Source organism: Prionailurus bengalensis, chromosome C1, assembly GCF_016509475.1.
Source record: "Prionailurus bengalensis isolate Pbe53 chromosome C1, Fcat_Pben_1.1_paternal_pri, whole genome shotgun sequence".
In the NCBI taxonomy this organism is placed as follows: domain Eukaryota; kingdom Metazoa; phylum Chordata; class Mammalia; order Carnivora; family Felidae; genus Prionailurus; species Prionailurus bengalensis.
Genome location: NC_057345.1, coordinates 206,445,559 through 206,470,838, shown reverse-complemented (window position 1 = coordinate 206,470,838; position 25,280 = coordinate 206,445,559). Strand labels below are relative to the sequence as shown.

At 45.2% G+C, this 25,280-nt stretch overlaps 1 protein-coding gene across 3 annotated transcripts in view; it reads left to right on the top strand.

Annotated features, from left to right (window-relative positions):
- The first annotated feature begins 7,346 nt into the window (after positions 1-7,346).
- The window catches only part of EPHA4 (EPH receptor A4), a 151,550-nt gene continuing 133,616 nt past the window's right edge, over positions 7,347-25,280 (top strand). For all 3 annotated transcript variants that reach the window (XM_043577961.1, XM_043577959.1, XM_043577962.1), the window contains exons 1-3: positions 7,347-7,498; positions 10,567-10,634; positions 14,928-15,591. In XM_043577961.1, coding sequence (XP_043433896.1) covers positions 7,408-7,498; positions 10,567-10,634; positions 14,928-15,591 — 823 coding nt within the window. In that variant the 5' untranslated portion in view covers positions 7,347-7,407. The remainder of the gene's footprint in view (positions 7,499-10,566; positions 10,635-14,927; positions 15,592-25,280) is intronic.

The following is a 25,280-nucleotide window of genomic DNA, read 5'->3' as shown; positions in this document are numbered from 1 at the left end:
AAGCTTCCATCGAAGACTGTCACTTGACTGACAGCAAAAAGGTTGCAGGAAGATGGACAGCTGGGTGTAGGTGGACATGGGGAAAAAAAGACAGCCGAACAGATTAAATCAGAACACAGCAAGAGGAAGGTTCTAAATCACAGACCTGTCCAGACGGAGAAGGCTTTAGGAGTTTTAAAACCAGCTAATCGTATTTTTAATCGAAGTCAGGTTTTTGAAACAGCACCCAAGTTTATAAATAAATCTGCAACACATAAATACACATTGTAAAGGGGCACAAGGAGTAAATTGCTGAAGACAGCCGGAAGTGGAGAGGCCCAAAGCATCCTAAAGTGTCTTAGTACTTTTGCAGCGGTTTCTGCAATGCAAATTTAGATTCGTGTGTCGCTTAACCCGGGTGGCCTGCTAAGCAGTGTGGGTACAAGGAGGCATTTATCAAAGTATTTTAAATGATAACAATCCGAGGGAAAACTGTAAAAGTTTCAGATTAGAGCATAATGAGAGGAAATGGGGCCCAGCTTTACTGAGCTGCAGTTGATCATTTGATGCAAGAGACTTGATTGATTTCCTGCCAATGTTCAATTACCTCTATAAGTGTCCAATGTAATATAAATAGGCCGGTTGAAATTGCAGAGATAGGACCTCACTCTTAAAGTTAAAATATGTTGGAATCTCCCTCATAACCACCTGTGCATGTTTTGACTCAAAAAAAAAATTCTAATGTTTATTCATTTTTGAGAGCGAGCGAGCGAGAGAGAGAGAGAGAGGGGGGGGGGTAAAAGCACATGAGTGGAGGAGGGGAAGAGAGAGGGAGACACAGAATCTGGAAGCAGGCTCCAGACTCTGAGCTGTCAGCACAGAGCCCAAGGTGGGCCTTGAACTCCTAAGCCGCGAGATCATAACCTGAGCTGAAGTCGGTGCTTCACCAACTGAGCCACCCAGGGGCTCCTGAACTGACATACTTTAGATGTCACTTTGAGTCAAATGATCCAGTACTAACTGAATTCTTTTTACCCCCCTGCTTCAAATAAAACTCATTTTTTGTCTGAATTTACCCCAGTCTATTTGCGCAGATAGAGTCAAGGTCTAAGAAAAGGTGGTCCTACCTATAACTTAGGGGCAGAGGGCTGCTTAGTACGTTTAAAATTGTGTGATGCAGGTTTATGCATACACTCCTGAGCTGGCATTTGCTTTCTAGAAATTCTTCATTGTTTTCAACAGTACACATCCAGAATGCCCCCAAATAACGCTACCTGAACTGAACCCTGTTCATGAATCTCACTCTTGTATTTCTTTATATCGGGAATGTATTTGTGTTCAATTGATTTTAATAAGGTTTCATTAATTTACAGTGGAACTCCCATAGTATGTGATGCAGAAAAGAGCATATGCTACGTTTTCTCGGAGTTTTGACTGAGTTTCCTCTTAGCCCCTTTGAATAAACAGTCAAGAGGCCTAATCTTTTGCAAAGAAAAGACTTTCCCTATTTACTGTTTGGCATAAATGATTGGGTTACAAAAATGATACATAAATATAATTTCAAAAGTAACATTTCCTCTATAAATACACTTTTAAGTTTCCATTATCTAAACAAGCATTTACAGGATTTATGTTGTACATAAGGAAATGCATTATGTGTCATTTTAGACGTTGTCAGAATATTCGGAGATCTTTGGAAATTATAAAACAAATGTTTGGGACATAAAATACTCTGTAAATGCTTTAGACTATCATGGGGAAAAGAAAAGTTAGGTTTCCAAACTTACATTCTCATTATGCAGTAAATCATAAAGTATGTTCATGGTTATGTTCTTTTTCCTACAACATTTCATTGCAATTACACATTGTTTTTCGGGGGGGGGGGGGAAGAGGGCTATTACAGGACTTCCATAAATTGGTTCTCTAACTAGATAATTATTTCTCTGGTAAAAATGGCTTTAAAAAATTGCACCAGTTTCTGTTATCCACGTATATATTATCATTAATATTTCATCATGAAACAACTATAATTTCAAGTTTTTTAATGATCATAAATCAATATAACTACTAAATATCGAAGTATTTAATCACTGTAACTTGAAGCCTTATGTTGGCATTTTGAGTTACACTGAGTGGACACCATTTCATAGGTGTTCTTCGAAGGTTTCCAAGTAAACAGCGTTTTCAGTTTCTTTGCGAGCATGGATTTCATGCAAAATACAAAATAAAATAGTTTCAGTGTTTAACTCCTGTTCCCAATGCAGCCAAAACCCGATGCAAACGATCTCCTCCAAATTCTCTTGAACAAAGGTTGATTTTCTCCACAAAATGTTTAGTTCTTGGGATCGAGAGCTGTCCCAGGACTGAGCTGAGTGTCTTTCTCTCTCTCTCCACCACCCTTTGAGGAGTCCTGAGGATGACAGAACGTTCCTGATGGTATCCGCTCAGCCCCCACATCCCCATGTGGTAGGTATCACGCATCATCAGGGCTGAGAAGAAACCTCTGTTGACAAATGTTTGTTAAAGCTGAATTAGACTTCGGGTCCAGTGCCAAAGTTTCAGAAAAGCCTTCTTCCTGGAGAACTCCTTGTCTGTTTCCTTCTCAGTGACTCAGAAAGGCCTCTTTCTGTGTCCCGCCCTCACTCTTCTGACTGGTCAGGACCTGAGCTCTGGGGCCATTTTTCTCACTCAGGTGTTAAGGGCTCACAAGAGTCCTGCCTTCTTATTTGCATCAGAGTTAACATCAAAGTCTCGGTATCAAAGGATGAAATCTCCAAAAGGGTTTTCTGGGAGCTTTAGGAGGCCCACCAAATGTTGTTTCAGGATACCATATTTCAGGTGGTAGCTTGTGGCCAAGAGTGCCCTCTTGGCTACGTCATCAGACAGAGCATCGGTTACTCATGATCGCAGATATTTTGATTTGGTGGTGGGCGTTGGGTTCCCCACACCTGTTTCACTTAATTGTTTTTGAAACTATGAAATTTGGAGATAAGTGTAATCCTTAGGCTCAAATCCAACTCTACCATCTAGGGACGTGGGTTGAATGTGAGCTGTAACAAATCAACAACGAAAGAAAGGAAGAATTGAGAAGTTATTTCCCTCCCGACTCCAGGAGGTGCTGACATACAACACTCCCCTCTCAGGGAGCCTACTGTGTAAATCACAGTGCCTACTTTCCTCGTAGAAGGGAAGCTTCAAGCTGAATAAATGACTGCGCACTTAATAACATTAAATTATTAATATTAAATTGATGATATAACATGATTAATATTAAGTTATTAACTATGAAAAAGTTACTAGTAAAATATTATTTGAGAGTAATAATAACTGTCGACCGCACGTCAGAGACCACACCAGGTACTCTACAAAATTCACTCCATTTTTAGAAGAATCACATAACCTAAATGCAATTCACACATGAGAAAACCATATCTCAGAGAGGCTAAATGCCTCACCCGAAGACACACAGCTACTAACAGATCAGCTAGGTCTGTCTTGAAAACCCTGCTTCTGGCAACGACAGGGAGTCATTGCAGTACTGGTGGGGGGTCCCTTGATAAAAAGACTGATGGCCAGGGGCGACTGGGTGGCTCACTCAGTTAAGCGTCAACTCCTGATTTCAGCTCGGATCATGATCTCAGGGATCATGAGCTAAGCCCCGTGTCGGGCTCTACGCTGACAGCTCAGAGCCTGCTTGGGATTTTCTCTCTCCCTCTCTCTTTGCCCCTATCCCGCTTGTGCGCTTCCTCTCTCTTTCTCTCTCTCTCTCTCCCTCCCTCTCTCAAAAATAAACATTAAAAAGAAGTGATATCCAAGGAGGTCCAACAAAACTAGCTTTAAAAAAATTGTAAGTGTTCAGTAAAAGGCCGAGTGGATTCGTCTTCTTGGTGTTGTCCTCTCTCTAGCGTTTATGTAGTTTTCTCATTGGTTACTTGTCCAGAGGTCAAGCGTCCTTTCGTTACCACTTTGGTGAAATCGGCCCCTCCACTTAGAGGTGGAAACTCTGGGGTACTTGGCACTTTTTTAAAAGGTCTTTGCAAATTAAAAAGTAGCTCAAGTCTTTGTGGTATAGGCACTGTACAGGAGGGGAAAAAATGTGTCCAAATTTTTGAAATACTGGATCACTATATTCATTACACTTATAACCACATACCTTTTGACATGTCTTGTAATGGGTTCAAAATACTCTCGAATTCTTTTTTTTTTTTTTTTAGATTTTTTTTTTTTAATTTTAGAGACAGCATGAGTGGGGAAGAGGGGCAGAGGGGGAGAGAGAGAGAGAGAGAGAGAGAGAGAGAGAGAGAGAGAATCTTAAACAGTTTCCATACTCAGCACTGAGCCCCATGCCAGGCTTAATCCCTCCCACCCTGGGATCACGACCTGGGCAGAAATCAAGAGTCAGATGCCGAACTGACTGAGCCACCCAGACACCCCAATACTCTTGAATTCTTACAGCATTTAGGAGGCTTGTTTTATTCTAAAGCCTAGCGAATTTATTTTAAAAGATGGTGGTTTTAGGTACTTTTTGAGATTATGGTATTCTATTGTATGCTCCTGACCCCAGTGGATTATTGATTTGTTGAAAATTCTTGTGTCTTCCAGTAAAGTGGTTCCAGGCTGACGACAGACTGGACCATCATCTTTTATTCCACTTTTGCCCGATTTGGGGGCAGGAATGGTGCCTCTTAGGTTAGAGACCTTTTCCTCTAAGTAGAGGAAACAGTTCAGTTTTCCAAGATAGCATTTCCCGCCTCTTGGTCTTCCAGGTTACTGGGTCGCTTTGGGGTCTGAAAAAAGAAAATGAGAAGAAAAAAAGGGGGAGTCACTGAATGTACCCCAGCCAACGGAGCCTCGCTTTCAGGCAGTCGGGCTGGAAAGACCATGTTCAAAATTCAGTGCAGCGTATCCCAGGAGGCGAAAAAACGGTGCGTGTTCTAGAAATGCTACTGTTTTTAGGAAGGCAGGCAGTCCATGTTCCATTCCAACCACAGGTGCACGTAAAACGAAAACTAACTAAAACTTAAACTCTTGCGGAGAGGCAACCGGCAACTATTGTTTCAAAACGTTAATCGCTCTTTCCTCTTTCCAGTGGCTGTGCCACATGGCCGGGACCAAATTCACCTTTCTTTTTCTATAAAACCCAGGGAAACACAACAAAGCATCTAGAAGTGAATCCCTTAAAGGGACTCCGTGTAGTTGTTTAAATAATTGATACATACACATAAGGGTACATCCTCCCGTCTGCATCCCCCCCCCCCTTCTTACTTGCCTGAAAACAGTAGCTACAATAACTGACATCCACGTCCTCAGACTGTGACATTGCGGGTCTTTCACCGAGAAGCCAAAATACCTGGGGCCCGCGCAAGCTGTCCCTCTAGGCCACCCACCCGCACAGCTGCGGCCCACGCCCTCGCCCTGCGAGCTCAAATAAAACTTGCCCATCTCATCAGCCCGCTGCGGAGTTTGCAAGGGTGCAGCTCTCCAGCCACGGAGGAGACACGATGCGCTGCGGTGGCCGACGACCCGAAACCGCAGCCGGGACCCCCTCGTTCCTCCACACCGCCCTACCCCCCCCCCCCCGTTTGATCTAGGATTCCTTTTTATGTTTTTCAGGGACAGAAGCGACTCCAGCAACCTTGGGGGTGTTGGTTATGAGTTTCTCCTTGAAACGCGTTCTGATTCCATTTTCCGTAACCCAGCTGGCCAGAAGCACGGCCCCTGGGTCCTCGGCACCCCGGCCGGCCACCACACCGCAGGAGCGGTCAGGGTGCGCGGGACGTGGGCGGGCGGTTGAAAAGACACCCCGCGGACACACCTCCACCCCGCGGGTTGCAGGTTGCGGGTCTTTGTCCGCTCGCCTTTCCGCGGGGGCCGCGCACTCCCGCGCCTGGCCGGCAGGTGGCGCGGTTGCCTCATGATGAGCCGCTGCCTGCGCCGGGAAAGGCGCTGCCACCTCCCCGCGGTCGCCCACCCGCTGGGACCCAGGCTCCGGAGAAAATCCCGGTCCTACCCTGGAGGTTGACAGAGGAGGCGCGGCCTGGGGGAGGGAAGAAGGAGGCTTCAACGGGAACCGGGGTCCCTTTAAAGGTCCGGAGGAACGCACCGAGTCGCTTCGGGGGGCCCGTCCCGGGGCCGCCCGCTGCGTTACAGTCGACGGGCGGCGCTCGGATGGTTGCGCCCGCAGCCGGGACATCTGGGAACAGACCGAGGCCCAAGTGGGGCCTGCGTTCCCCCAAAGGTCGACAGTGACACTCGCGGGCCAGGGCAGGGGCAGCTGCGAGGATTTGCGCCGCCTCTGCAGCCCTCCACCGGCCCCCGGGCGCGGAGAGCGGTGCGGAGCAGCGGCCGGCAGCCGTCGGAGCGCAGAGCTGCAGCGGCCGCGCCAGGCAGCCTCCGCGTCCCCACCTGCGTGGTCTGGGCAGCAGCAGGCACCCCCGCTCCCGCTTGAAGCCCTTCGCTTGTGCCCCGGCGCTCCGGACTGACCAGGCCTGGTCCCAGGGACGACCCCCCGGGTAACACGCAGTCGGTTCCCTGCAGCTCAGGCCAGGCCCTCTCCGGGCGTCCTGCGGCGATGGGAAGTCCTGTCCCGGCCAGGGCGAGACCCGCTGCGTGAACGCCAGGTGCAACCAGAGGGCTCTTCTCCGTTGCTCAGAAGTCACTGGTTCCGTCTCTGCAGACGGTGACTGAGCCTTGCCTCCCGCCGGGAGCTGCCCTGGACGTTGGGGACCGATCGGGTCTCTGCTGTCCAGGCAGCTGGGGAACCAGGGAAGAGAGAGATAATCAAGCCACAGAACTCCCCCAAAGAGCATTCATCTGGAGACGCGCCGTAAAGACACAAACGGGGCAGGGTAGCAGAGGGTGCCAGGGGCGGTGCGCCAGCCCGGGCGCTCGAGACGCGAACGCTCCGACCCTCAGAAAAAAGCGACAGCGAAGCGGCAGGGTCAACTTTATACTTATTTTATTGCAGTAAAAGAACCTTTTCCTCCATCTCAAACCGCCCGTGGCGGGGGGAGAGGGGGTTGCCAATCTTCATCGGATCCCCCCCACCGCGCCCCCCACCCCCAGTCGATTCAGTCTTCGAAGCTCCTTCCACTGCTCAGGGGCTGGACCCCTGAGGCGACGTCCAGGGACCAGGCCGTCTCCCTCCGGCGGGGGCGCGAACCTGGCAGAGCTGGGGCCCCGAGGCCCCGGGAGACAGCGCGCCCCGCGGAGCCCGGAGGGGGCGGGGCTTCGGGGCGGCTCTGCTCGGTGGGGCGGGGCCGGGCCGCCCCGTCTGCGCCACTATTGGCCGCGGCCCCCGGACTGGCGGGTGAACGTCACGGGCTGGGCCCACCCCCTTGGCAATGTCTTCAGCCTGCTGCACTCCTAACTTAAGCATTTATTCCACTGGGATAGAAGCGGCAGGAGCAGCGTTGGCACCGGCGAACCATGGCTGGGATTTTCTATTTCGTCCTCTTTTCGTTTCTCTTTGGGATTTGCGACGCTGTCACCGGTTCCAGGGTGTACCCCGCGAATGAAGGTAAGAGCGAGGCGGTCCTTCTGCGGTCCCGGGCAGAGAGGTGGATCTGCGGGCGAATGGTCCGCGGGAGCGCGAGGCCGGAGGGTGTGAGGGGATCCTGGCGTGAGTGGCGCACCCCCACTTCGGAGAAGGGGACCAGGACGAGGGGATCCGCGAGGAGGAGGGGGGAAGCTGCCGGGCAGCCTGCCCCGGGAGGTGACCGTGCATTCGGCGGAGCTACCCAAGTTTGTAGCGAAAGGACAAAGTTTATCAGCATCCGCCAGCGAGGCGAGCTCCAGGCGCCCCAGGGGATACACGGGAGCTAACGCCAGGATTAAAAAAAAAAAAAAAATGGACCTACCACCGTTCCCAGCCCAGCCCCGGTCAAGGGGGGGACGCAAGCCTGGAACCAAGTGAGTTGCTTGGTGCTCCAGGGTTCTTGCGAAAGCCTTGGAGCTCAGGTTTCTGCAAAGTTTCCCGAGCCCTGGGCTTCCCAGGACCCGGCTGCGGGGCCTCAGCTGCACAGCGGTCGTGGCGCCGCTCGCAGGTCGCCAGTGACCTGATTTCTGTAGCGCCCGGCGTCAGACACCTTTCTCCCCGCTGGGCCGCGCGCTCCGGGTGCGCGATCGCTGGCCTAAGGGCGCCCATGCTCTCCAGATAACCCCGCAGACCCCGGGAGCCCGGTGGCAAGTTGAACGTACTAGTTTTCGGGTTTTGCCCCCAGAACTATACACTGGGTTAGTCTGGATGGAATGTGCGAGACCGGCCGGACCCGTCTGGGTGTATTTTCCGCGCGTCTCTTCGGACGTGCTGGAAAGATTGTATCCGTGTAGGAGAGGTGGAGGTTGATCATTTAGTTTCTGATGATCTCAGAGAAAGGCGAATTGAATGCGTGTGTGTGTGTGTGTGTGTGTGTGTATGCGCGCGCGCACAAATGCGTGTGTGTGGGTGCGCGGGTGCCCGCGTGGACGCGGACGACTGTGTGTGCCTATGCGTGAGTGTCCTGATTGTGTGCGCCTGTGCTCGGTGCTGCTTGTATTTCAAGTCAGCGTGCATCTAGCCTTGCACCCGTCTCCTCGACTCTTGCACACACACCCCCGCCCCCCGCTGCCTCCCCCAGCCATCTATCCATCCATCCATCCATCCATCCATCTATTCATCCGTCCATCTCTCCAGAATCCGTCCACGCGTCCCTGCGCAATCTATCATTTTTCCTGTTCCGAAGGAGGGAGCCAAAAACCAACTTAGCCTTGGCTGGGCATCCGGTACCCAGGAGCTCGCCAGACGGAGGCGAGATTCGGAGAGGTTCGCACACCTGCCGGCAGACACTGTTTGGAGGAAAGGGGCGCCCTCCCACCCTCTCGATCTCCTCCCTTCTTCCTTACTGGCTTCTGGTGCCATCGTGGTCGCGGAGGCCCCTCGATCCCCAGGGTCATTCCTTTTAGGGGAAGCATGGATCTCGCTTTCTCTTGACTACTTCGCACACTTGTTAGGACGTCCCTCAAGACCTCTCTGGCACCAGACGTAACAGAGATTTGTTTTTCTTTTTTCTTTCCTCTTTTTTTTCTTTTTCTTTACCCTTTTCTTGTTTTTTCTTTTGGAGGCAAAACTTGGGAGCGCTAGACAAAAACGGTGTTGATAGAGCTGTAGACTGATGTAGAACGAAGGGGGGTGGTATCTCCCCTCCCCCCTCCGGCCGCTCCTCCCCCTTAAAAATTAATTCATTTTGTTGCTTTTTATTCCCATCACGTTTCCTTTTCTCCCTTTTACCCTCCCTTTCTACTCCCTCCCTTTTTTTGTAAATTGGGTCTTATTGTTCCCTTTGTGTCCCTAATCCACCTTACATAAATCCAAATGGATGTAGCGGGCTTTTCTCTAGGGACCCAGAAGAGGGAATGAGGAGGGGGGGGGGCGCAACTCTGGGCGGGAGCGACGCAGGGTAGGGCTCTACATTTTAAAATAATTAAGAGACCCTAGGAATTCTGGCTCCTCGGGAAAACCGGGAGAAAGCGCTGATTTGAAGCCCTTTGACTTGGGGATGAAACCAGGGAAGGTGGGCAGAATTCAGGGGCCTGGCGGTGAGATGGTGAATCGGAGTGCCCAGGAGCAAGGTTGCGGGCTCCCTATTCCCACCCCTCCCCCAGCCTAAAGAGCCAGCCTCACTGATCAAATTAATAACCCGGGGGTTCCTTTGAGATGGGCCTTTCGACCCCCAGGCCTGCAGATCTCGGTGGGAAAGGGAATGTGGAGAGGTTAAGAATCCATTGTGTCCTTTTCAGTGTCCTCGGTGCCTAGGACAGTTCCAGCCTGGGTGGGGTGTAGCAGCTCTGTGGCCTTCCCACCCCCGCATCCCCCACCCTCTTAGGTGCAGCACAAGGACACTAAACCTGTTAGACAGCACTCCCTCACCTAAAATTCAAACCGGTGATGTCCTTCTAGGCTGAGGAGAAGTCTCTGGTTGTCCTCCAAAAGACCCGGGGAAGAGAATATTCCCGTGTGTTTGCATTTTAATTCTACAGGTCGGCCATTACCCCTCTCTGAAACTTCCATATTTAAAAAAAAAAAGAGTGGATACCACATCCGGGGCCTCTTTCTTTGGTGGGGGAGGGAGAAAAGAAATGATAGAGCCTTTTCATGACCCTTTGAGTACTCTCTGTTAGAATTCACTCGATGATGAGTTATGTGGTCATCTGAAACTTGCAAAAACAAATAACGCTAGTAGATACCACACAGAGATGAATGCAGGTTTTGCTCTGGAGTGTAACTGCCCTACATAGATATATTTATTTTTTTGAATTGTACTTGAGATTCTCTATTCATCCTTTTTCGAAAATGAATCAACTCCGTCCTGGGATGGAATTTTAAATGCTAAGCAAGTTAAATAAATAAGAACGTGCAGATTTAAAGAGGGGAGAAGATCAAGTAAGTAATGATTATTTACATAAGTGAGACCAAGTTTAGGTTTTGATCAGAGTTGGATATGCACACCCTCAGCACATATGGAAACGCTCAGGCAAATGGTTTTTGTAGTATTGGGTTTTTTTGCCATTGGAAATTAATCCATTTTTTTTTTCTTTGTTTTCTTGCAGTTACCTTATTGGATTCCAGGTCTGTTCAGGGAGAACTTGGGTGGATAGCGAGCCCTCTGGAAGGAGGGGTAAGTTCCGAGTTGCTCTCTGATCCAAAGGGTAAAAAGGAGTGATTAGCAACTTTCTGAGAGTCCTAATGGCTTGATTCTTGTTGATTGTGGTGAGGGGGTCAGATTTCCACCATGGCCTATGAAGTGAATTACGCTTTGTTGGAGAAATCCTATACTCCCTTTGGATGGCTCTGTCATAGAAGAAGTAGAAACCAAAAGGGCAGAAAGGGGTTTCAAAATTAGGAGATTGGTGGAGGCATAGACTTAGATGCCTATTTAAAAGTAAAATACCCTCAAGAAATACAATCCAGGGACCAAATTAGAATTCGTGCCTATTAATGTGATGGCCGTGAAGTCCTGACAGGGTTCATTTTAGAGCAATTGTTCTGTTTCCAGATGAGGAAAATGCATAAGTAAAGAGACCAGGGAGAAAACATTTTCTGATTGCAGCAGGTACAGGTTTAGTTCTAGGTGTAAGCAACAGGGCGGGGGTGGGGGTGGGGGGTGATGGGGATGGTCCTTACCTTGCTATCTGCAGCTCTCTAGCGCACAAAGAGAAAGACCTATGAACTTGTGCCAGGGGCACAATATATGCAGAAACAAACAACCAAATGAACGAACCAAAACAACAACAACAACAAGCTTTTGAATTGTTGGTGCTGAATGTGGAAAGTTTAAATATTTGGAATCTTGAATCTTTGGGAAAGGGGAAGCTAGAAGATAAAGTATGAGAGAGTTCATCACTGTTCATTTCTTCTCAAATGTGCCATCCCTGCCTCCTGAAGATTTAAGACCACCGTTAGGTCAATGGCCACATCTTCCCCCTCCGCCCTTCAGAACAGGTCAGAATGCATCAGCTTTGGAAAGAAATCCATTTAGCATGTTAACTCTGGCTTCTGCCAAATTTAAAGTAATTCCCAAATCCTTTAAAAATTAAGTAGATCATTCTACTTTTATATGCTTGATAATCTATGACAGAGTCAGTTGATTAAAAACAATGGAGGTGAACGAGAGGGAGTGTTTAGCAGGCGAAAGCCCTAAGGCCAGCTCCCGGTATGGTCCCTCACACCACCTGTCCATTGAATCAACAATAAAGGATGAAAAAAGTAAAGATTCACAGAAACTTGTAAAAGGCGGGCTTCAAAAATAAGGCAAGAAAGTAGTAAGGCAAATGGAGACTCTTAGGCGGTCTTTTTTCCAAAAGAGGTCGTGTAATCCACATGAAATAAACCGGAGGTCGCCTTGCCTTCCTGTTTATCCGCCTGAACTTGACTGCACTTGGTTGGCTCTCTGCTGAAAAATTCTAGTCGGGCCTCAAAACCATTTTTTTAAAGGGAGGGAGAGTGATTGGCAGGCCTCTGGCAGTGTAGACAGGCTGTATTCACTGCTGATTGCAGGCAATTGCCCTCATCCTTTGAATGCGAAGAAAGGTACAGCTTTATCTTGTGAGAGTCAGCCTCTTGTTAATCCTATACCCTGGAAAGGTCACTGATTCAGGGAGGCTTTCCCATGCTGTACCAGGAGGATAGCTCTGTAGGTTGACTGTATGAGAACTGCTAGCAAAATTGAGGATGGAACGCATCAGTACTTTGAAAATTTAATGAGCCTTATTTTCTTACTGGCCACTCTCAAGTTTGAAGGGAGAAGGCATCGAATATGATTTTGGACCTGCCTTGCTACACTAAATATACATGGGATCTGTTTAAAAGCAAGGAATGACACATTTCTGAGTACAGCCTATGGTCTATCTAGTTTCTGGAAAGCTTTTACCGCAACTTAATATGCTGTAGACATCCCACATCCTGCACCCACCCCCCAACTGCTGAAAGGACACCTGCTCACTTTTTCTAAACACAAAACTTCTTTCGGTCGTCTTGAAGTCTCTTAAAATAATACTGTGCCTATATAGCTGATTGTGTACAACCCAGGACTTTTTATGGACCTAATGTGGACTTCTGAATGCAGAATGTAGTTGTTTTGTTTTTTTCCCCCCTCTCCTTAAGTATTAGGGGTGCAACATTTTAGATATTATTGCAAGGGGCTGGAAATGACATTTTGTTTATGTATAATAGAATTAGTCATTCCAAAATATATAGTAGCCATTGAGAAATTATGTGCCGAATTATAAAGTCTCATTAATCTGTAGATCTCGTAATTTAAGAAGACTTTTTCAGGCTTAGAATGAAGGTATGAATTGGATTATCTACCAAGCATGGATGGATTGGCTTTAAAAAGTTCTTTCTAGCTAACCATAAAAGCACATTTGTATCTTTTGGTTATTCTGAAATTTCTACCTGTAGGGAGAACGGCTTATATCTTTCTTGGCTGGAAACTTGGGATCACGGTTTGGTCAATAAGTGTTGTCCTTTATTTGTTGTTATTGTTATTTGTAAAGAGGAAGGGAAAACTTAACAATACCACAGAGTCAGATATGAAATATAGCCAGAGACAACTCCCTGTTCTCTTTTTTTCTGTAAGAACAACTAAGCAGAACATAGAATAATTGAAAGGAATGGCTCCTGATGGCAACATTGTAGCAAAAACCTAATTTCTTGGCAGCGGTCCTTTAAAGGAGTATACTGAGTTTCTGATGCTGATTGTAAAATACAAAACTAAGGCCGAGATTTGTCATTGTTCTGGTGAATTGATCAATGTGTTTAGACAATTAAGGTCAGGCTGGAAAATTCACATTAGACCCAAACTATCCTGTATGAACTCTATGGAGATATCCCTGTGTGCTTTCGTTTACATTGATAAATGTGTTTTTCCATATTCCCTTTGTTCTGAGATGAGAAGCATGCTGAGTAGGGTTTTTTTGAAGGTGGAGATCTATTTTTGGATTTACACGAATTTCCCCAAATAAGTAAATTACTGGTGATTTATTGCTTAGCGGATAAAAAGAAATTTTAATCACCACAGGGCACTTATCCCTCCCAGTTCCAACTTTCATAATGGTCGCAGATGAAAGGGATACAGAATTTTATGCAGTGTGGCCCTTCACAGAGTAACATTTCCATCCATTAATAGTTTTCCAATGCACAGATGGAAAACCCGTTAAAAGATCCATTATGGTTGTACGTACTTCATTGGATTGAATGGAGCTTTAAGTGGAGCTATTATGGAATATGAATTTTTTTTAAACTATCTTTTTTTTCTTCTAATTATATTCATGTGTTAGATACTTAAGCTGATTTATACCAGATCTATATAAATGCATCACTGTAGATATTAGGGAAGAATTGGAGGCTTCCTGCTAGCCCTCTAGGAGCCCCCAAACAATCTTGCTGCTCTTAGGATTATTTTTAAAAGCTGTGGCAAGAGTGAAATTACTACTCTAGTCACAGTGAGTTCAGACTGTCCCACCAGTAGAATCTTTATGTGAGGAAGTCGATTGCAAAGAAAACCCTAAAAGCCTTCTTTAATTGTCTTGGGCTTTCAATCATAGATACCACCTACTATTGTATTTTCAATGTCCACAGAATATTTGGAAGAGGCATATGTGCGTTCTTGTTTCCTTACGGGTATGTGTTTTAAAAATAGGAAATACGTATATGAAAATCAGAATATACATAATTCATTGAATCCATTGCTCTGCAAAGGTGTCTCATTGTTATGAATGACAGTGGATTTGAGAAATCCAACCATAAAGTTTGCTCTCTGTCTTCCCGGGATTACCAAAACCAGAAGAGTGAGATTTTCTTTACCTCTTTAAAGAATAGGGACGGTGCCAAAAAAAAAAAAAAAATCGACTGACATTTTTTTTTTAGGTATTAGAGAGCAAAGTTCTGACAGGAGCACCACTAATTAACTGATAATTGTCTTCCTTTGGCAAGCTTCTTTCTTCCTGCTCTTAATTTGCAGGTCTCTGCTCAGTTGTTGAAACAATACACATACTAGTTTTTCATTTACGAGTAAATTTGAACTGTTGCCACTTGAAATTGTAGCTGTTGTAATAGGTGAATTTGAGGTTGTTAGACCACCACAAGGAGTTGCTAGTGAACTCATACGCGATAAATCTACCAATGCCTCTGGATTTTAGGCAAAAGAATGAAACCACCACAAACACACACACACACACACACACACACACACACACACACAAATCAGAAAACAAAAAATAAAAAAAAATACTTCCCCAATAAAATGTTGTCTTGTCTCCCATAAGACGTTTCATTGGTGAGGGTTGATGCTCAGGAGTTTGCTTCCTCACTGGAACAAAAATCATCACTGTCCTGCGAGGGTAAAACGGAATTGACAAATCACTGTATGATGACATTTTGTAATTGATACATTTCCCCTGGGTCTTTGCAGTGGGAGGAAGTGAGCATAATGGATGAAAAAAATACACCAATCCGAACCTACCAAGTGTGCAATGTGATGGAACCCAGTCAGAATAACTGGCTCCGAACTGATTGGATCACCCGAGAAGGGGCTCAGAGGGTGTACATTGAGATCAAGTTCACCTTGAGAGACTGCAACAGTCTTCCGGGTGTCATGGGGACTTGCAAGGAGACGTTTAACCTGTACTACTATGAATCGGACAATGACAAAGAGCGTTTCATCCGAGAGAGCCAGTTTGCCAAGATTGACACCATTGCGGCCGACGAGAGCTTCACCCAAGTGGACATTGGTGACAGAATCATGAAGCTGAACACTGAGATCCGGGATGTAGGGCCACTGAGCAAAAAGGGGTTTTACCTGGCTTTTCAGGATGTGGGGGCCTGCATTGCCCTGGTATCGGTCCGCGTGTTCTATAAGAAGTGTCCGCTCACCGTTCGCAACCTGGCCCAATTTCCAGACACCATCACAGGGGCTGATACGTCTTCCCTGGTGGAAGTCCGAGGCTCCTGTGTCAACAACTCAGAAGAAAAGGATGTGCCAAAAATGTACTGTGGGGCAGATGGTGAGTGGCTGGTACCCATTGGCAACTGCCTATGCAATGCTGGGCATGAAGAGTGGAATGGAGAATGCCAAGGTAAGGAGAGCCATATTGTACTTTTCATTAGGGCTTAGTGCACGTAATTAAATCAGAGATGAGACTAAATGGAGTAAAGCCAGTAATTAGCAGCCCCTGTGGGATGTGGTGGGACAGAGGGGTCTAATGAGTAAGTGCTATAGCTCCAGGTGGCAAGGCTAAGACATTTCTAATACTGACAAAATAAATGATGCTGTGTAATCAGCAGAAGGCCAAACACATTTGCTAACAGGCACTTAGATCTGAACTGGCTTGATGTGCCCTCTGAAATGTAAATGAACAAGTGGAAGAAACAGACTCGATTGATCCTTACTTTAAGCAGGCAGACACGTTTTCAAGCCATAGTTTTGCTGTCTACAGACCTGGGAAAATGGCAGCAGTGGTTAAACATCTCTCGTCGCGGATGTATGTACAGCAACGACTTAACTGTGACATTAGGATCGCATTCTTGCAATTCCCTCCCACTGATTAAAATCGAGCTGTGTGAAGAAAGTCCAGTTTTTCCTGTCTCATGGGCCAGTGTAGACGAGTGGAGTGGAGTGTAGACAAAATGGAGTGACAGAGTTTCAAGTACACTCTGTTCCACCAAGCACCCATTGATAGGGTCTGCAAGTGACATTAATCTTGATGAAAGACCTCTTGATTTCCCCGAGGAGGTGATAAAGAGCTAATGAGAGTCTTATTTGATCTGTATGGTCGGAAGCCATAGTGAATTGTGATCCAGTTTGGTTATTGAGTTTTTGAAGAAACCGAGACTGTTTTTCTATCACGTTAATTACTACTTATCATATTACCAAGAAGATTTTCTTTCCTGAAGTTTAGTGTATGCAATTCTTCCTTCCCTTATGTCTCCTTCGTGGGGAGTTTTTGTAAAAGAGTTTTCTTCGCAGCGGCTTTGTTTCTGAGCAGGGGGATGAAAAAAGTTCATATTTAGATGGATTGCTCGTGTTGTGTGTGGATTAAGGCTTAAAAAACTCAGTCATGCCTAGCGTTGTTATTTTTGCTTGATGTTTTATTTTTAGTGGTTATCAATAGTCTGCTGCCACCAATCTTACGGTTACTGCTAAACTGTGTAACTCTGGTCCCGACTATGGAACGGATCCGATTAATCTGTTCTCAGGGTGACTGTTGAGCTGTAGACTGATTGCCACATGGTTCATCTGATTTGGTGATTAAAGACCCCGCAATAACTGACTGCCAAACAATTTGTCTGGCATTTCAACCATCTTAATGACAGGGTGGGATTAGCCATGGGACAATCCACTTGCCTGACTGGAAATCAACAGTTATAACCTCAAGAAAGTTGCATTTGTGGTAATTTGATGTCATAGGTTATGCATTTTTCTCCTTTACACTTTATGCTGTTTTAAAGTGGCACTCCTGATTTGCTAGTTATTTCTAGGAGTAGCTAACAAGGAATGTCGTAAATCCATCGTAAATAAAACGATAAACCTTTTCTGTTGACCCAGAGTGAAAAGGTAAACTTGTAAACTTGAAAACTTTTAGGTTGGTGGTTAAAGTTGTTTGTTTGTTTGTTTACAACGATTAATTTCTTGGTCACTGTGTTGGCTCTTGACTTAGCAGCTACTAGATCGGCTCTACCAAACTGAAACCCTGAAGTATATTCTGGTAGAAGTGTTAGAACATATATGAGAGCATTGTTATTGGCACCTAGATTGCAATCATCATAGCAGGAACAGTGACGTGAACAGGACAATGACACCGCATCACATCTAGAGTAAATTATTCTGCCTCTTCGATTTTTGTAACACAGGACTTGCACGTCTTCCCATGTCAAGATTCTTATATATATTTAAAAGAAAAAAAAAAAACACCATTGTCTTCCATTTCCTGCTCTGGCATTAGGACATCTCTGTATCTAATATCATTGATTTTCAATTGTCACCGAGCCCAGTAACTCATACATTGCTACCCTGTGAAAGTCCTTGACAGTTTTACAGCCCAAATTAGAAGAAGAAGAGAAAAAGATGGAGGGGGAAGTGAATGTAAAGGCAATTGAACATTTTAGTGGTTTGCTTTATGGAAATAATCTTGGGAATCCAGTTAATCATATGGGTCGTGGAAAGGGTGGGGCTCCGTGTTTTAGGTCCAGTCCATTTCTAAGCAAACTGTTCCTAACACAAGGCCAGATATTTAATGGAAGGGGAGGTTGAGGCCTTTTTTTTTTTTTTTTTTTCCTTTTGAATCTTTATTGTTCTCACTCTGGTATTTTCTTTGCTGCTCATAAAACGATAACTCTTTCAAGAAGACATTTTTGACCAAAATCTTGCACGTTGTTTGTTTGTTTGTTTGTTTTTAATACTACCAGGGAGGACTTGCTGATGCATTTAGGGAGGAAGGAAAAACTTGAATGGCAAGATTCTTCAGATCCAAACTTGAGTGAAACTTTTTAAAGATGACTCAAGCCCGTAAAAATCTTAACAGTAATAAAAATAGTCGTCTCCATCCTTGACGTCATTACTGGGACGCATCCAGGTAGAGCAGAGAGAGCACTGAGACAAAGAAATGTGTCTCAGTGTGGTCACTTAACTGTGTGACCTTGAGCCCCTTTCTTAAGCCCTCTGAGCTTTGTTTCTTCATCTGTAAAATGGGTTGACGATAACTCTACTTAGCTTGTAGTCATCGACGAGGACACGGTGATGCAGGAGTAGTAAAAGTCACCTTGTAGACCACAAAGCATTAAGCCCATGTTAATGCTAGCAAGTTTTTGATCACTTGCTCTTCCCAAAGCTGTGGACGTTTAAGGGCATTGAGTTGGAAAAGTAAAAGAGAAACTCAATCTCCCGGCCACTCGGGGACGTCAAGGCTAAAGATAGGAAGGAAGCAGGGCCCTCGCCTTAACCAACAATAATGTCTATTTTCACACTCCATGTTGAAAATGGTATCTGGAGGGTGTCATTTGATCTCTCCCCTGCAGGAAAGAGAGCTGTCCTTTGAGTGAGAGGAAAGTGATTTGGGGGCGGGACAAGAAAGACCAGGGTTGCAAAGAGAGCTTTCGGAGGGATATAAAGGGGGAACTGGCAGTCTTCAGAACTCTGGCAACAGGTTCCTCCCCAATTGTCTTTCCAGTGGGCCTACTGTTGCAGGCCCACTAAAGCAGGTGAAAGGTCACCCGCTTCCTCATCCATCTTCCCTGGGGTCCAGGGGGTCAGAGTGAAGACGGATTCAGGTCTTACATGTTTGACAAAGGATCCTTGGACAAAAATGGCTGGGGGGGGGCGGTGCCCGGGGAGTGCTGTTGTTTGAATCTAAGCCTCGTCATCTGCCGGAGTCCTCAAGGGACTTTGGGGACAGAACGACACTTCCTCTTGGCGTTCTTACCCCCAAGCAGTCCATGCTCATGGAGTCCTCCAGGGACGCTGGGGACAGTTGGGGACAGAACGACACTTCCTCCTCCGGGAGAACCTACCCCTGGCTGGCTTCGGCAGTGGTGTGAACTTGCCTCGTGATTGGCCGCAGCGGACAAGTAAGTTCTAGTTTGTCTGGTGGCCGGGTCTCCTCAGGCTGTTGGAAGAAGGAAAAGAAAATATACACCTTGGACCACCCCCCACCTCCCCGCAGAGCCCCACATGTACCCCCCCATTGAGGAAATGGTCCAGATGTTTTATACCGTTGTCTGCATTCCTTCAGAAACTTTAAGCAGAGGAAGAGAGGAGAGGATTCTTTATTAATATAGTCTTTGCTTAATTAAAAAGCTGAAAAATGAAAGGAAAGTCACGGATTTACTGTTTGTGAAATATTAATGAGAGATATTTTAGAGAGTATATATAAAAATAATACTAATAAAAAAAAGTTTTTTTTGTTTTTTTTTTTTCTGGAGTCACTCTTAAAGTCAAAGAATCACAACGGTGACAAAGTTAAACCACATAGGAATCAAGCCTTGCTGAAATACACGGTTTTGCTGTAGATTGTTTGGGTTCATATATATCTATCTAGGACCTCTATTACCTGTTATTAAAATGTGATGCCTTCGTATCAGCAAAAGGGACCATTAAAAGCTCTTCTGAGAGAGAACAAGATGCAAACGCTTTGACGGCCATAACAGAAATATTTCAGATTTGTGCTCTGAAAAGCGGGAGAGAGTTATGTTACAAAAAAAAAAAAAAAAAAGACAACGAAGAAGAAATTACTTTGTTTTCTTTTTTTTTTTTTTTTTTAATTTTTTTTTCCAACGTTTATTTATTTTTTTGGGACAGAGAGAGACAGAGCATGAACAGGGGGAGGGGCAGAGAGAGAGGGAGACACAGAATCGGAAGCAGGCTCCAGGCTCTGAGCCATCAGCCCAGAGCCCGACGCGGGGCTCGAACTCCCGGACCGCGAGATCGTGACCTGGCTGAAGTCGGACGCTTAACCGACTGCGCCACCCAGGCGCCCCACTTTGTTTTCTTACTATGCTGTAGAAAGAGTTTAGGAGAAAGAGGTAGCGGAAAGGAAGCATTACGAATATAGTTCAGAGAAATGTTGCTCCATATCCTTTCCACCTTTGAAATTTTTCTTCTACCTTTGAATCAGGTCTTTAAGAATCAATTACTTGAATCACATGGCTGCTTTTATCTTCGGCTTTGAAGCCTGGCTGTGATCACTGAAAGACGCAATTCTTTATATAAAAGAGCAGGGCTTAATTATTGTCCTCTTTCTGTCATATTTTTCTTAACTCTTCCCTTCTTCGTGTGACCAGGGTTCTTTTGTAAGTGTGAACTCATGGAGTGGTCTCTATTTTGGGCTCACCGGAGCATCACATAGGAAATTATCTCAGTTAGGGACTTTTGAATCTGCTGTTTCAGATTTGATGACTTATTTGAGTCTCAGCGAGCTTTCTCGTACCTTTCAAAAAAATGAATTAAGACGTCGTTATTCTGTTAAGACTTGAGTCTTTGGAAAAAAGACGGTGTAAATGGCTTTTCAGTTACTACTGTGTAAAGCAGAGGTGGTCCTGAGAGAAGTTTGACTTTCTTATTGAACTTTACGACTCAGGGTTTTGGGTTTGCTTTTTCGTTTTGTCATTTAATTGAAGAATTTAACATTACCAAAGAACTATATGCCTCAAACTCTTCAACTTTTTATGAGTGACCACTCTTTATAATTTGGCAGGCAGCCCAAATGTCATCTATCTTCATGTATTTACAAAATCAACAGAAATAGAATCATCCCCTTGATTATCATCTTGTTTTTTAGGACGCTTGACTATTTATCATGGACATTACTCCGTGTTAGAGGATATGGCTTTTCTTCATCCTTCATGATGGGTAATTAATATTCTGAAGTATGACCATCCGACATTATATGTAATTTTCCCCTTATTGATAGGTATTTGGGATTTGAGTTTTTCCTGGTAATATTTTTGTGGCATAAGCAGACAAGTGACACCAGTAATGAATACGGAACATAGTGGGATCTCATTAAATGTTCATTGAATGAACGAGTTCCTTAGTTCCACCCAAGGAACTGTGGCCTGCTTCGTATTAAATGCTTAGTTGGTGGAGTAATGTTTCATGGGGTCAGCATGCTATATCAAAATCTTTGCATGTGACTAAATGTATTAATGAGGTCCTTGTTTATAATTCCTACTTCAGGTGGGTCTTCTCTTTTCATCGTGTTTATGAATCATCTCTCTGCCTGAACATTCACAAATCTCTGCAGCTCATGGGTGAACATAATTCTTAGTGTAAAGTGGCTAAGACCTGGTTTTGGAGTTTGAGACTCGGGTTTAGTTTCTAATGGTGCTACTTAACCAGTTGTGTGATCACGGACACTAACTTGACCTCCAGTTCACGTTTGCAAATTGGCGGCAACGGTGTGTTACTATGTACGATAGGCATCCATAAGCATGCTTGGAGAAAAGGGTTTCGTGCAGCGTTTAGAATCATTAGGCACTTGGTCAGGGGAAGCTGTTACTGTTAATTTTATTGTTGTTAGATACAAATAGGTTGAAGGGATGGGTTATTTGACCAGTGTCTGTCCAACACTGAAAGCAATTCATTTAGGTTCCAGAGTAGAAGTTGGTTTGTTTTGTTTCTCTTTGCTGGGGCGGGGGGGGGGGGGGATGTCACATAAGCAAGGGTAGGAGGTTACATGAACTGATGCATCTTACGTGCATTGATTTAGATCCTCTGTTCCTCCCATCATTGTGCCAGGGTAGTGGTTCTCAAAGTGTGTTCTAGCTGGATTCCCCAAGACCCTTTCTTGCGATCTGCAAGGTCAAAACTTTCTTAATTAATACTGAACTATCATTTGCCTTTTACTTCTTTTTCTTTCATGAGTGGAGTTTTCTAGAGGCTTTTCTACATGTGATAGATATTGAATTGGTTGCACTGGCAAATATGAGAGTCCAGCTGTCCACGTTAAAGAAATTTGCAAAACAAACAAATAAATAAATAAATGTAAAACAGTGTCACTCTCATCACTAATTTCGTTTTGGGGAAATATAGTTACTTTTTCATTAACATGTAATTTGCGTAAAGATGGTTTAAAAACCATTTTCTTTAACTTTTTTTTTTAATGCTTATTTATTCTTGAGAGAGAGGGGGACAGAGCACAAGTGAGGGAGGGGCAGAGAAAGAGGGAAACACAGAATCCTAAACAGGCTCCAGGCTCTGGGCTATCAGCACAGAGCCTGACCGGGGCTCGAACTCACCAACCGGGAGATCATGACTGGAGCCGAAGTCAGAAGCCCAAATGACTGAGCCACCCAGGCGCCCCGGTTTTTAGAATGGATTAAGAAATAATTTTCAAGTCCCTCAATTTCAATTTCTATCGATAGCTTTAAGTCGTGCAAACAAGAGCATTTTGGCATCCTCTAAATATTCTAAAATATTTTTAGAAGTGTGAAGGGGTCGTGAGACCATCAGCCGTTTAGTTTCCCTGATGGTACGTAGAATGCACCCTTCTGCCTTGCTGCAGACACGTTGAAAATGAAAAGGAAATAGGAAAGTTCTGAAAGCTTCCAGAATCTGCGAGATGAAGGTAGCTTAGAAGAATGGCCTTTTATTTATTCAACCCTGTAGATGTTTCTATCAACTTAGACAGCAATTTGTAGCTTTTAGCCCTTTAAAGCTGCTTATCTGTGTCCAATAAGGTGGCTCAGCGCTCTTTAGTTTTATTGTCCTTGTGAGGAGGCACGATTAATGAAGGCCTCAGCTGTCCCCTGGACCCGGAGAGACTGTGGGGCATAAAACCTTTCTCATTGTGGGCCTTACAGCTGGTACCTCTGAGCTGTTTTGGGGGGAGGAGAGCAGGTGAGGTCACCCAGTTCCATGATCTGACGGGTAATTAATAGTCCCATGACTAAATGGACATTTTATGAATATTCAGGGTCTGTTGCGGCTTCTTGGGAAACAATCCTGTCGGAACCTCTTACAACTCCCTTTGGAGCCGCCGAGGGTTTTGTGGGTGAATGCGGGTCGTCAGCTGTCGGCCCCGGGGTTGCTTTTCCAGGCTGCCCAGTCTTCATTTGCATTTTCTGTATGCGCCCTCATGCAAAACAGCACACCCATTTCCCCCTCTCACAAAGGCGGTGAGGGCTTCCTTTGGAAACTCCAGCCGAAATCTCCTTCTGTTTATGCAGAACCCACTGATTTAGACACCATGCAAATGAATTCGGTTTTGATTTGAATGCTTCCAGAGATTGGGGGCGGGGCAGAGAGTGCACTGTTTGCACTGGGCTCTTTCTATGCGCACCCCCCCCCCCCCAGGGTGGCTGCTTCTCGCTCCCCGGCCCCTTGCCCCTTGCAAAACAACCCGGCTCCTGCTGCTCATTTTTTTTTTTTTCTGACCTTTGGAAAGTAACCTAGTGTTGGTGAAGCCTTTAGCTTGTCTGTGTAGTGACAGCTTCAGCTGGAATCTTGCCGTTCTTTCTGAGTGCACAATTCAGATTATGCTAGGAATGTTTAGAAGTGTCCCAACAAAGGGCTGGAAAAAAATTGTAAAGTAAAAAGATAAAATTCTTTGAAAAGCAATTGTCAGATCTCAGGAAGTTCCAGAAATAGGCGTTAGGTCACTGGTGGGCTGGAATCCATTCATTCCTTCAACAAATAGACACTGAAGGCATATAACTTGCAGACCACCGTTGGCATTTTCATCTGTTTCTACATAAATGAATGAGTCCATCAGGCTTTGTACCTAGAGTCGCAATTAAAATCCCATGTCTGATTTTATCTTCAACTTGTCCCAGATAAGTTTCCTTACAAGGTGTATTGACTGTGTTCGGTTCCGTATCTCATACGTGCATTCACGGGGGGTTGAAAATCACCTGTCCAATTCCTGTCTTCCCATCCCACCCAGTGTCTCCAAACTGACTTAACCTTTGCTTTATTCTCCTAGAAGGGCAATGCAAGCACCCTGCGTGTATAACCCAGCGAACTTCACCCTGCTTGAAAGCAGCGCTATCTTCCGTAGGCTGTGATCATATGCATCCTATAAAGTAGAAGAAGAGGACTTTGCATGAAATGTTTTTGAAGTTCGATTAGTTGTGAGTTCGAGCTAATTTCACAGGGCAGAAAACGGGCATAGCCAGACTTCGCAGTGCAATTAAGTGGAGGCAGGGTCAGCTAAAACAACATCGAAATATGGAAGAGCTTTGGTTGAGCTCCACATGGTCTGACAAAGTTTGATGATGCTGTTCAACGTCCATTTGGGATGGATTATTAGGATTAAAGAACAGCAGAAGGCTCTGTAGTTCGTGTGTTCTCTGGTGTCATTAGTGGATGAGAAAATTCAGCTGCTTATCTGGCTCTTGTTTCTAAGGATGGATTTAAACAGACCCACACTTCTTAAAGGTGATCTTACTAACCTCTTCTTAATAAGTTACAGATCCCAAATTGCTCAAAATCCTTAAAATACCATTTGAAGTGAGTTGATTGATAATTATCATTTCCCCTACGTGTACAGATACTTTCTGCAGCAGTACAAAGCTAAAGTACAGTTTCTTAATTACCCAGATAATCCTGTTTGCTTGTATTTTTAAACTATGAAGTGCTGGGTAATTATTCAATTCTTAATAGAAGGCAAATGGCAATGTAAACAATAATTAGGATGTTAGACAGACTAATGCGCTTCAAAGCAAATTGGATTTTTTTCATACTGTTCAGCATGATGTCCCATAAAGCTAACAATTTAGAAGCAAGACAGAAAAGGTTCCATTTTGTTCATATTTTATGGCGTTATCTCTTCACGGCTTGTTTTTGTGAATAGCAGTTTGCCCCAATGAAGCTGGCTGTGCCCACGCCAAATGTTTCCGTAACAATCGCTTCCCTGCTGTTTGACATTTGGCTGTGTGCTCCCAGGGCTCCAGATTGGTCCTTTGTCTGCTTCAGATCCCAGGGGTCAGAGGTTAACAGAATACTGATTTCCTCCCATAATACCATGGCAGGTAAATATGGGCCAACCTCATGATCAGTTAAGACACAGCTCAGTGAGGAATGCTTTTCTCATGGGCTTTTGTCCTTAAGAACTTCCCTGATTTAAGACCCCAAGTTTCCCAGCTATCGTTTTCCACAGCGGATCCTTCATCAGGAGCACCGCCGCCTCTTTTATGTGGCATTTTCCATTGATAGCCATTCACAACTCAACAATGTATCCCCAGAAATACCTGACCTGGAAACTATGAGCAAATCATCGCGTTCAATGAATTCATTTCACAAACTTAATATGGTAACACTTTGCGGTCGTGT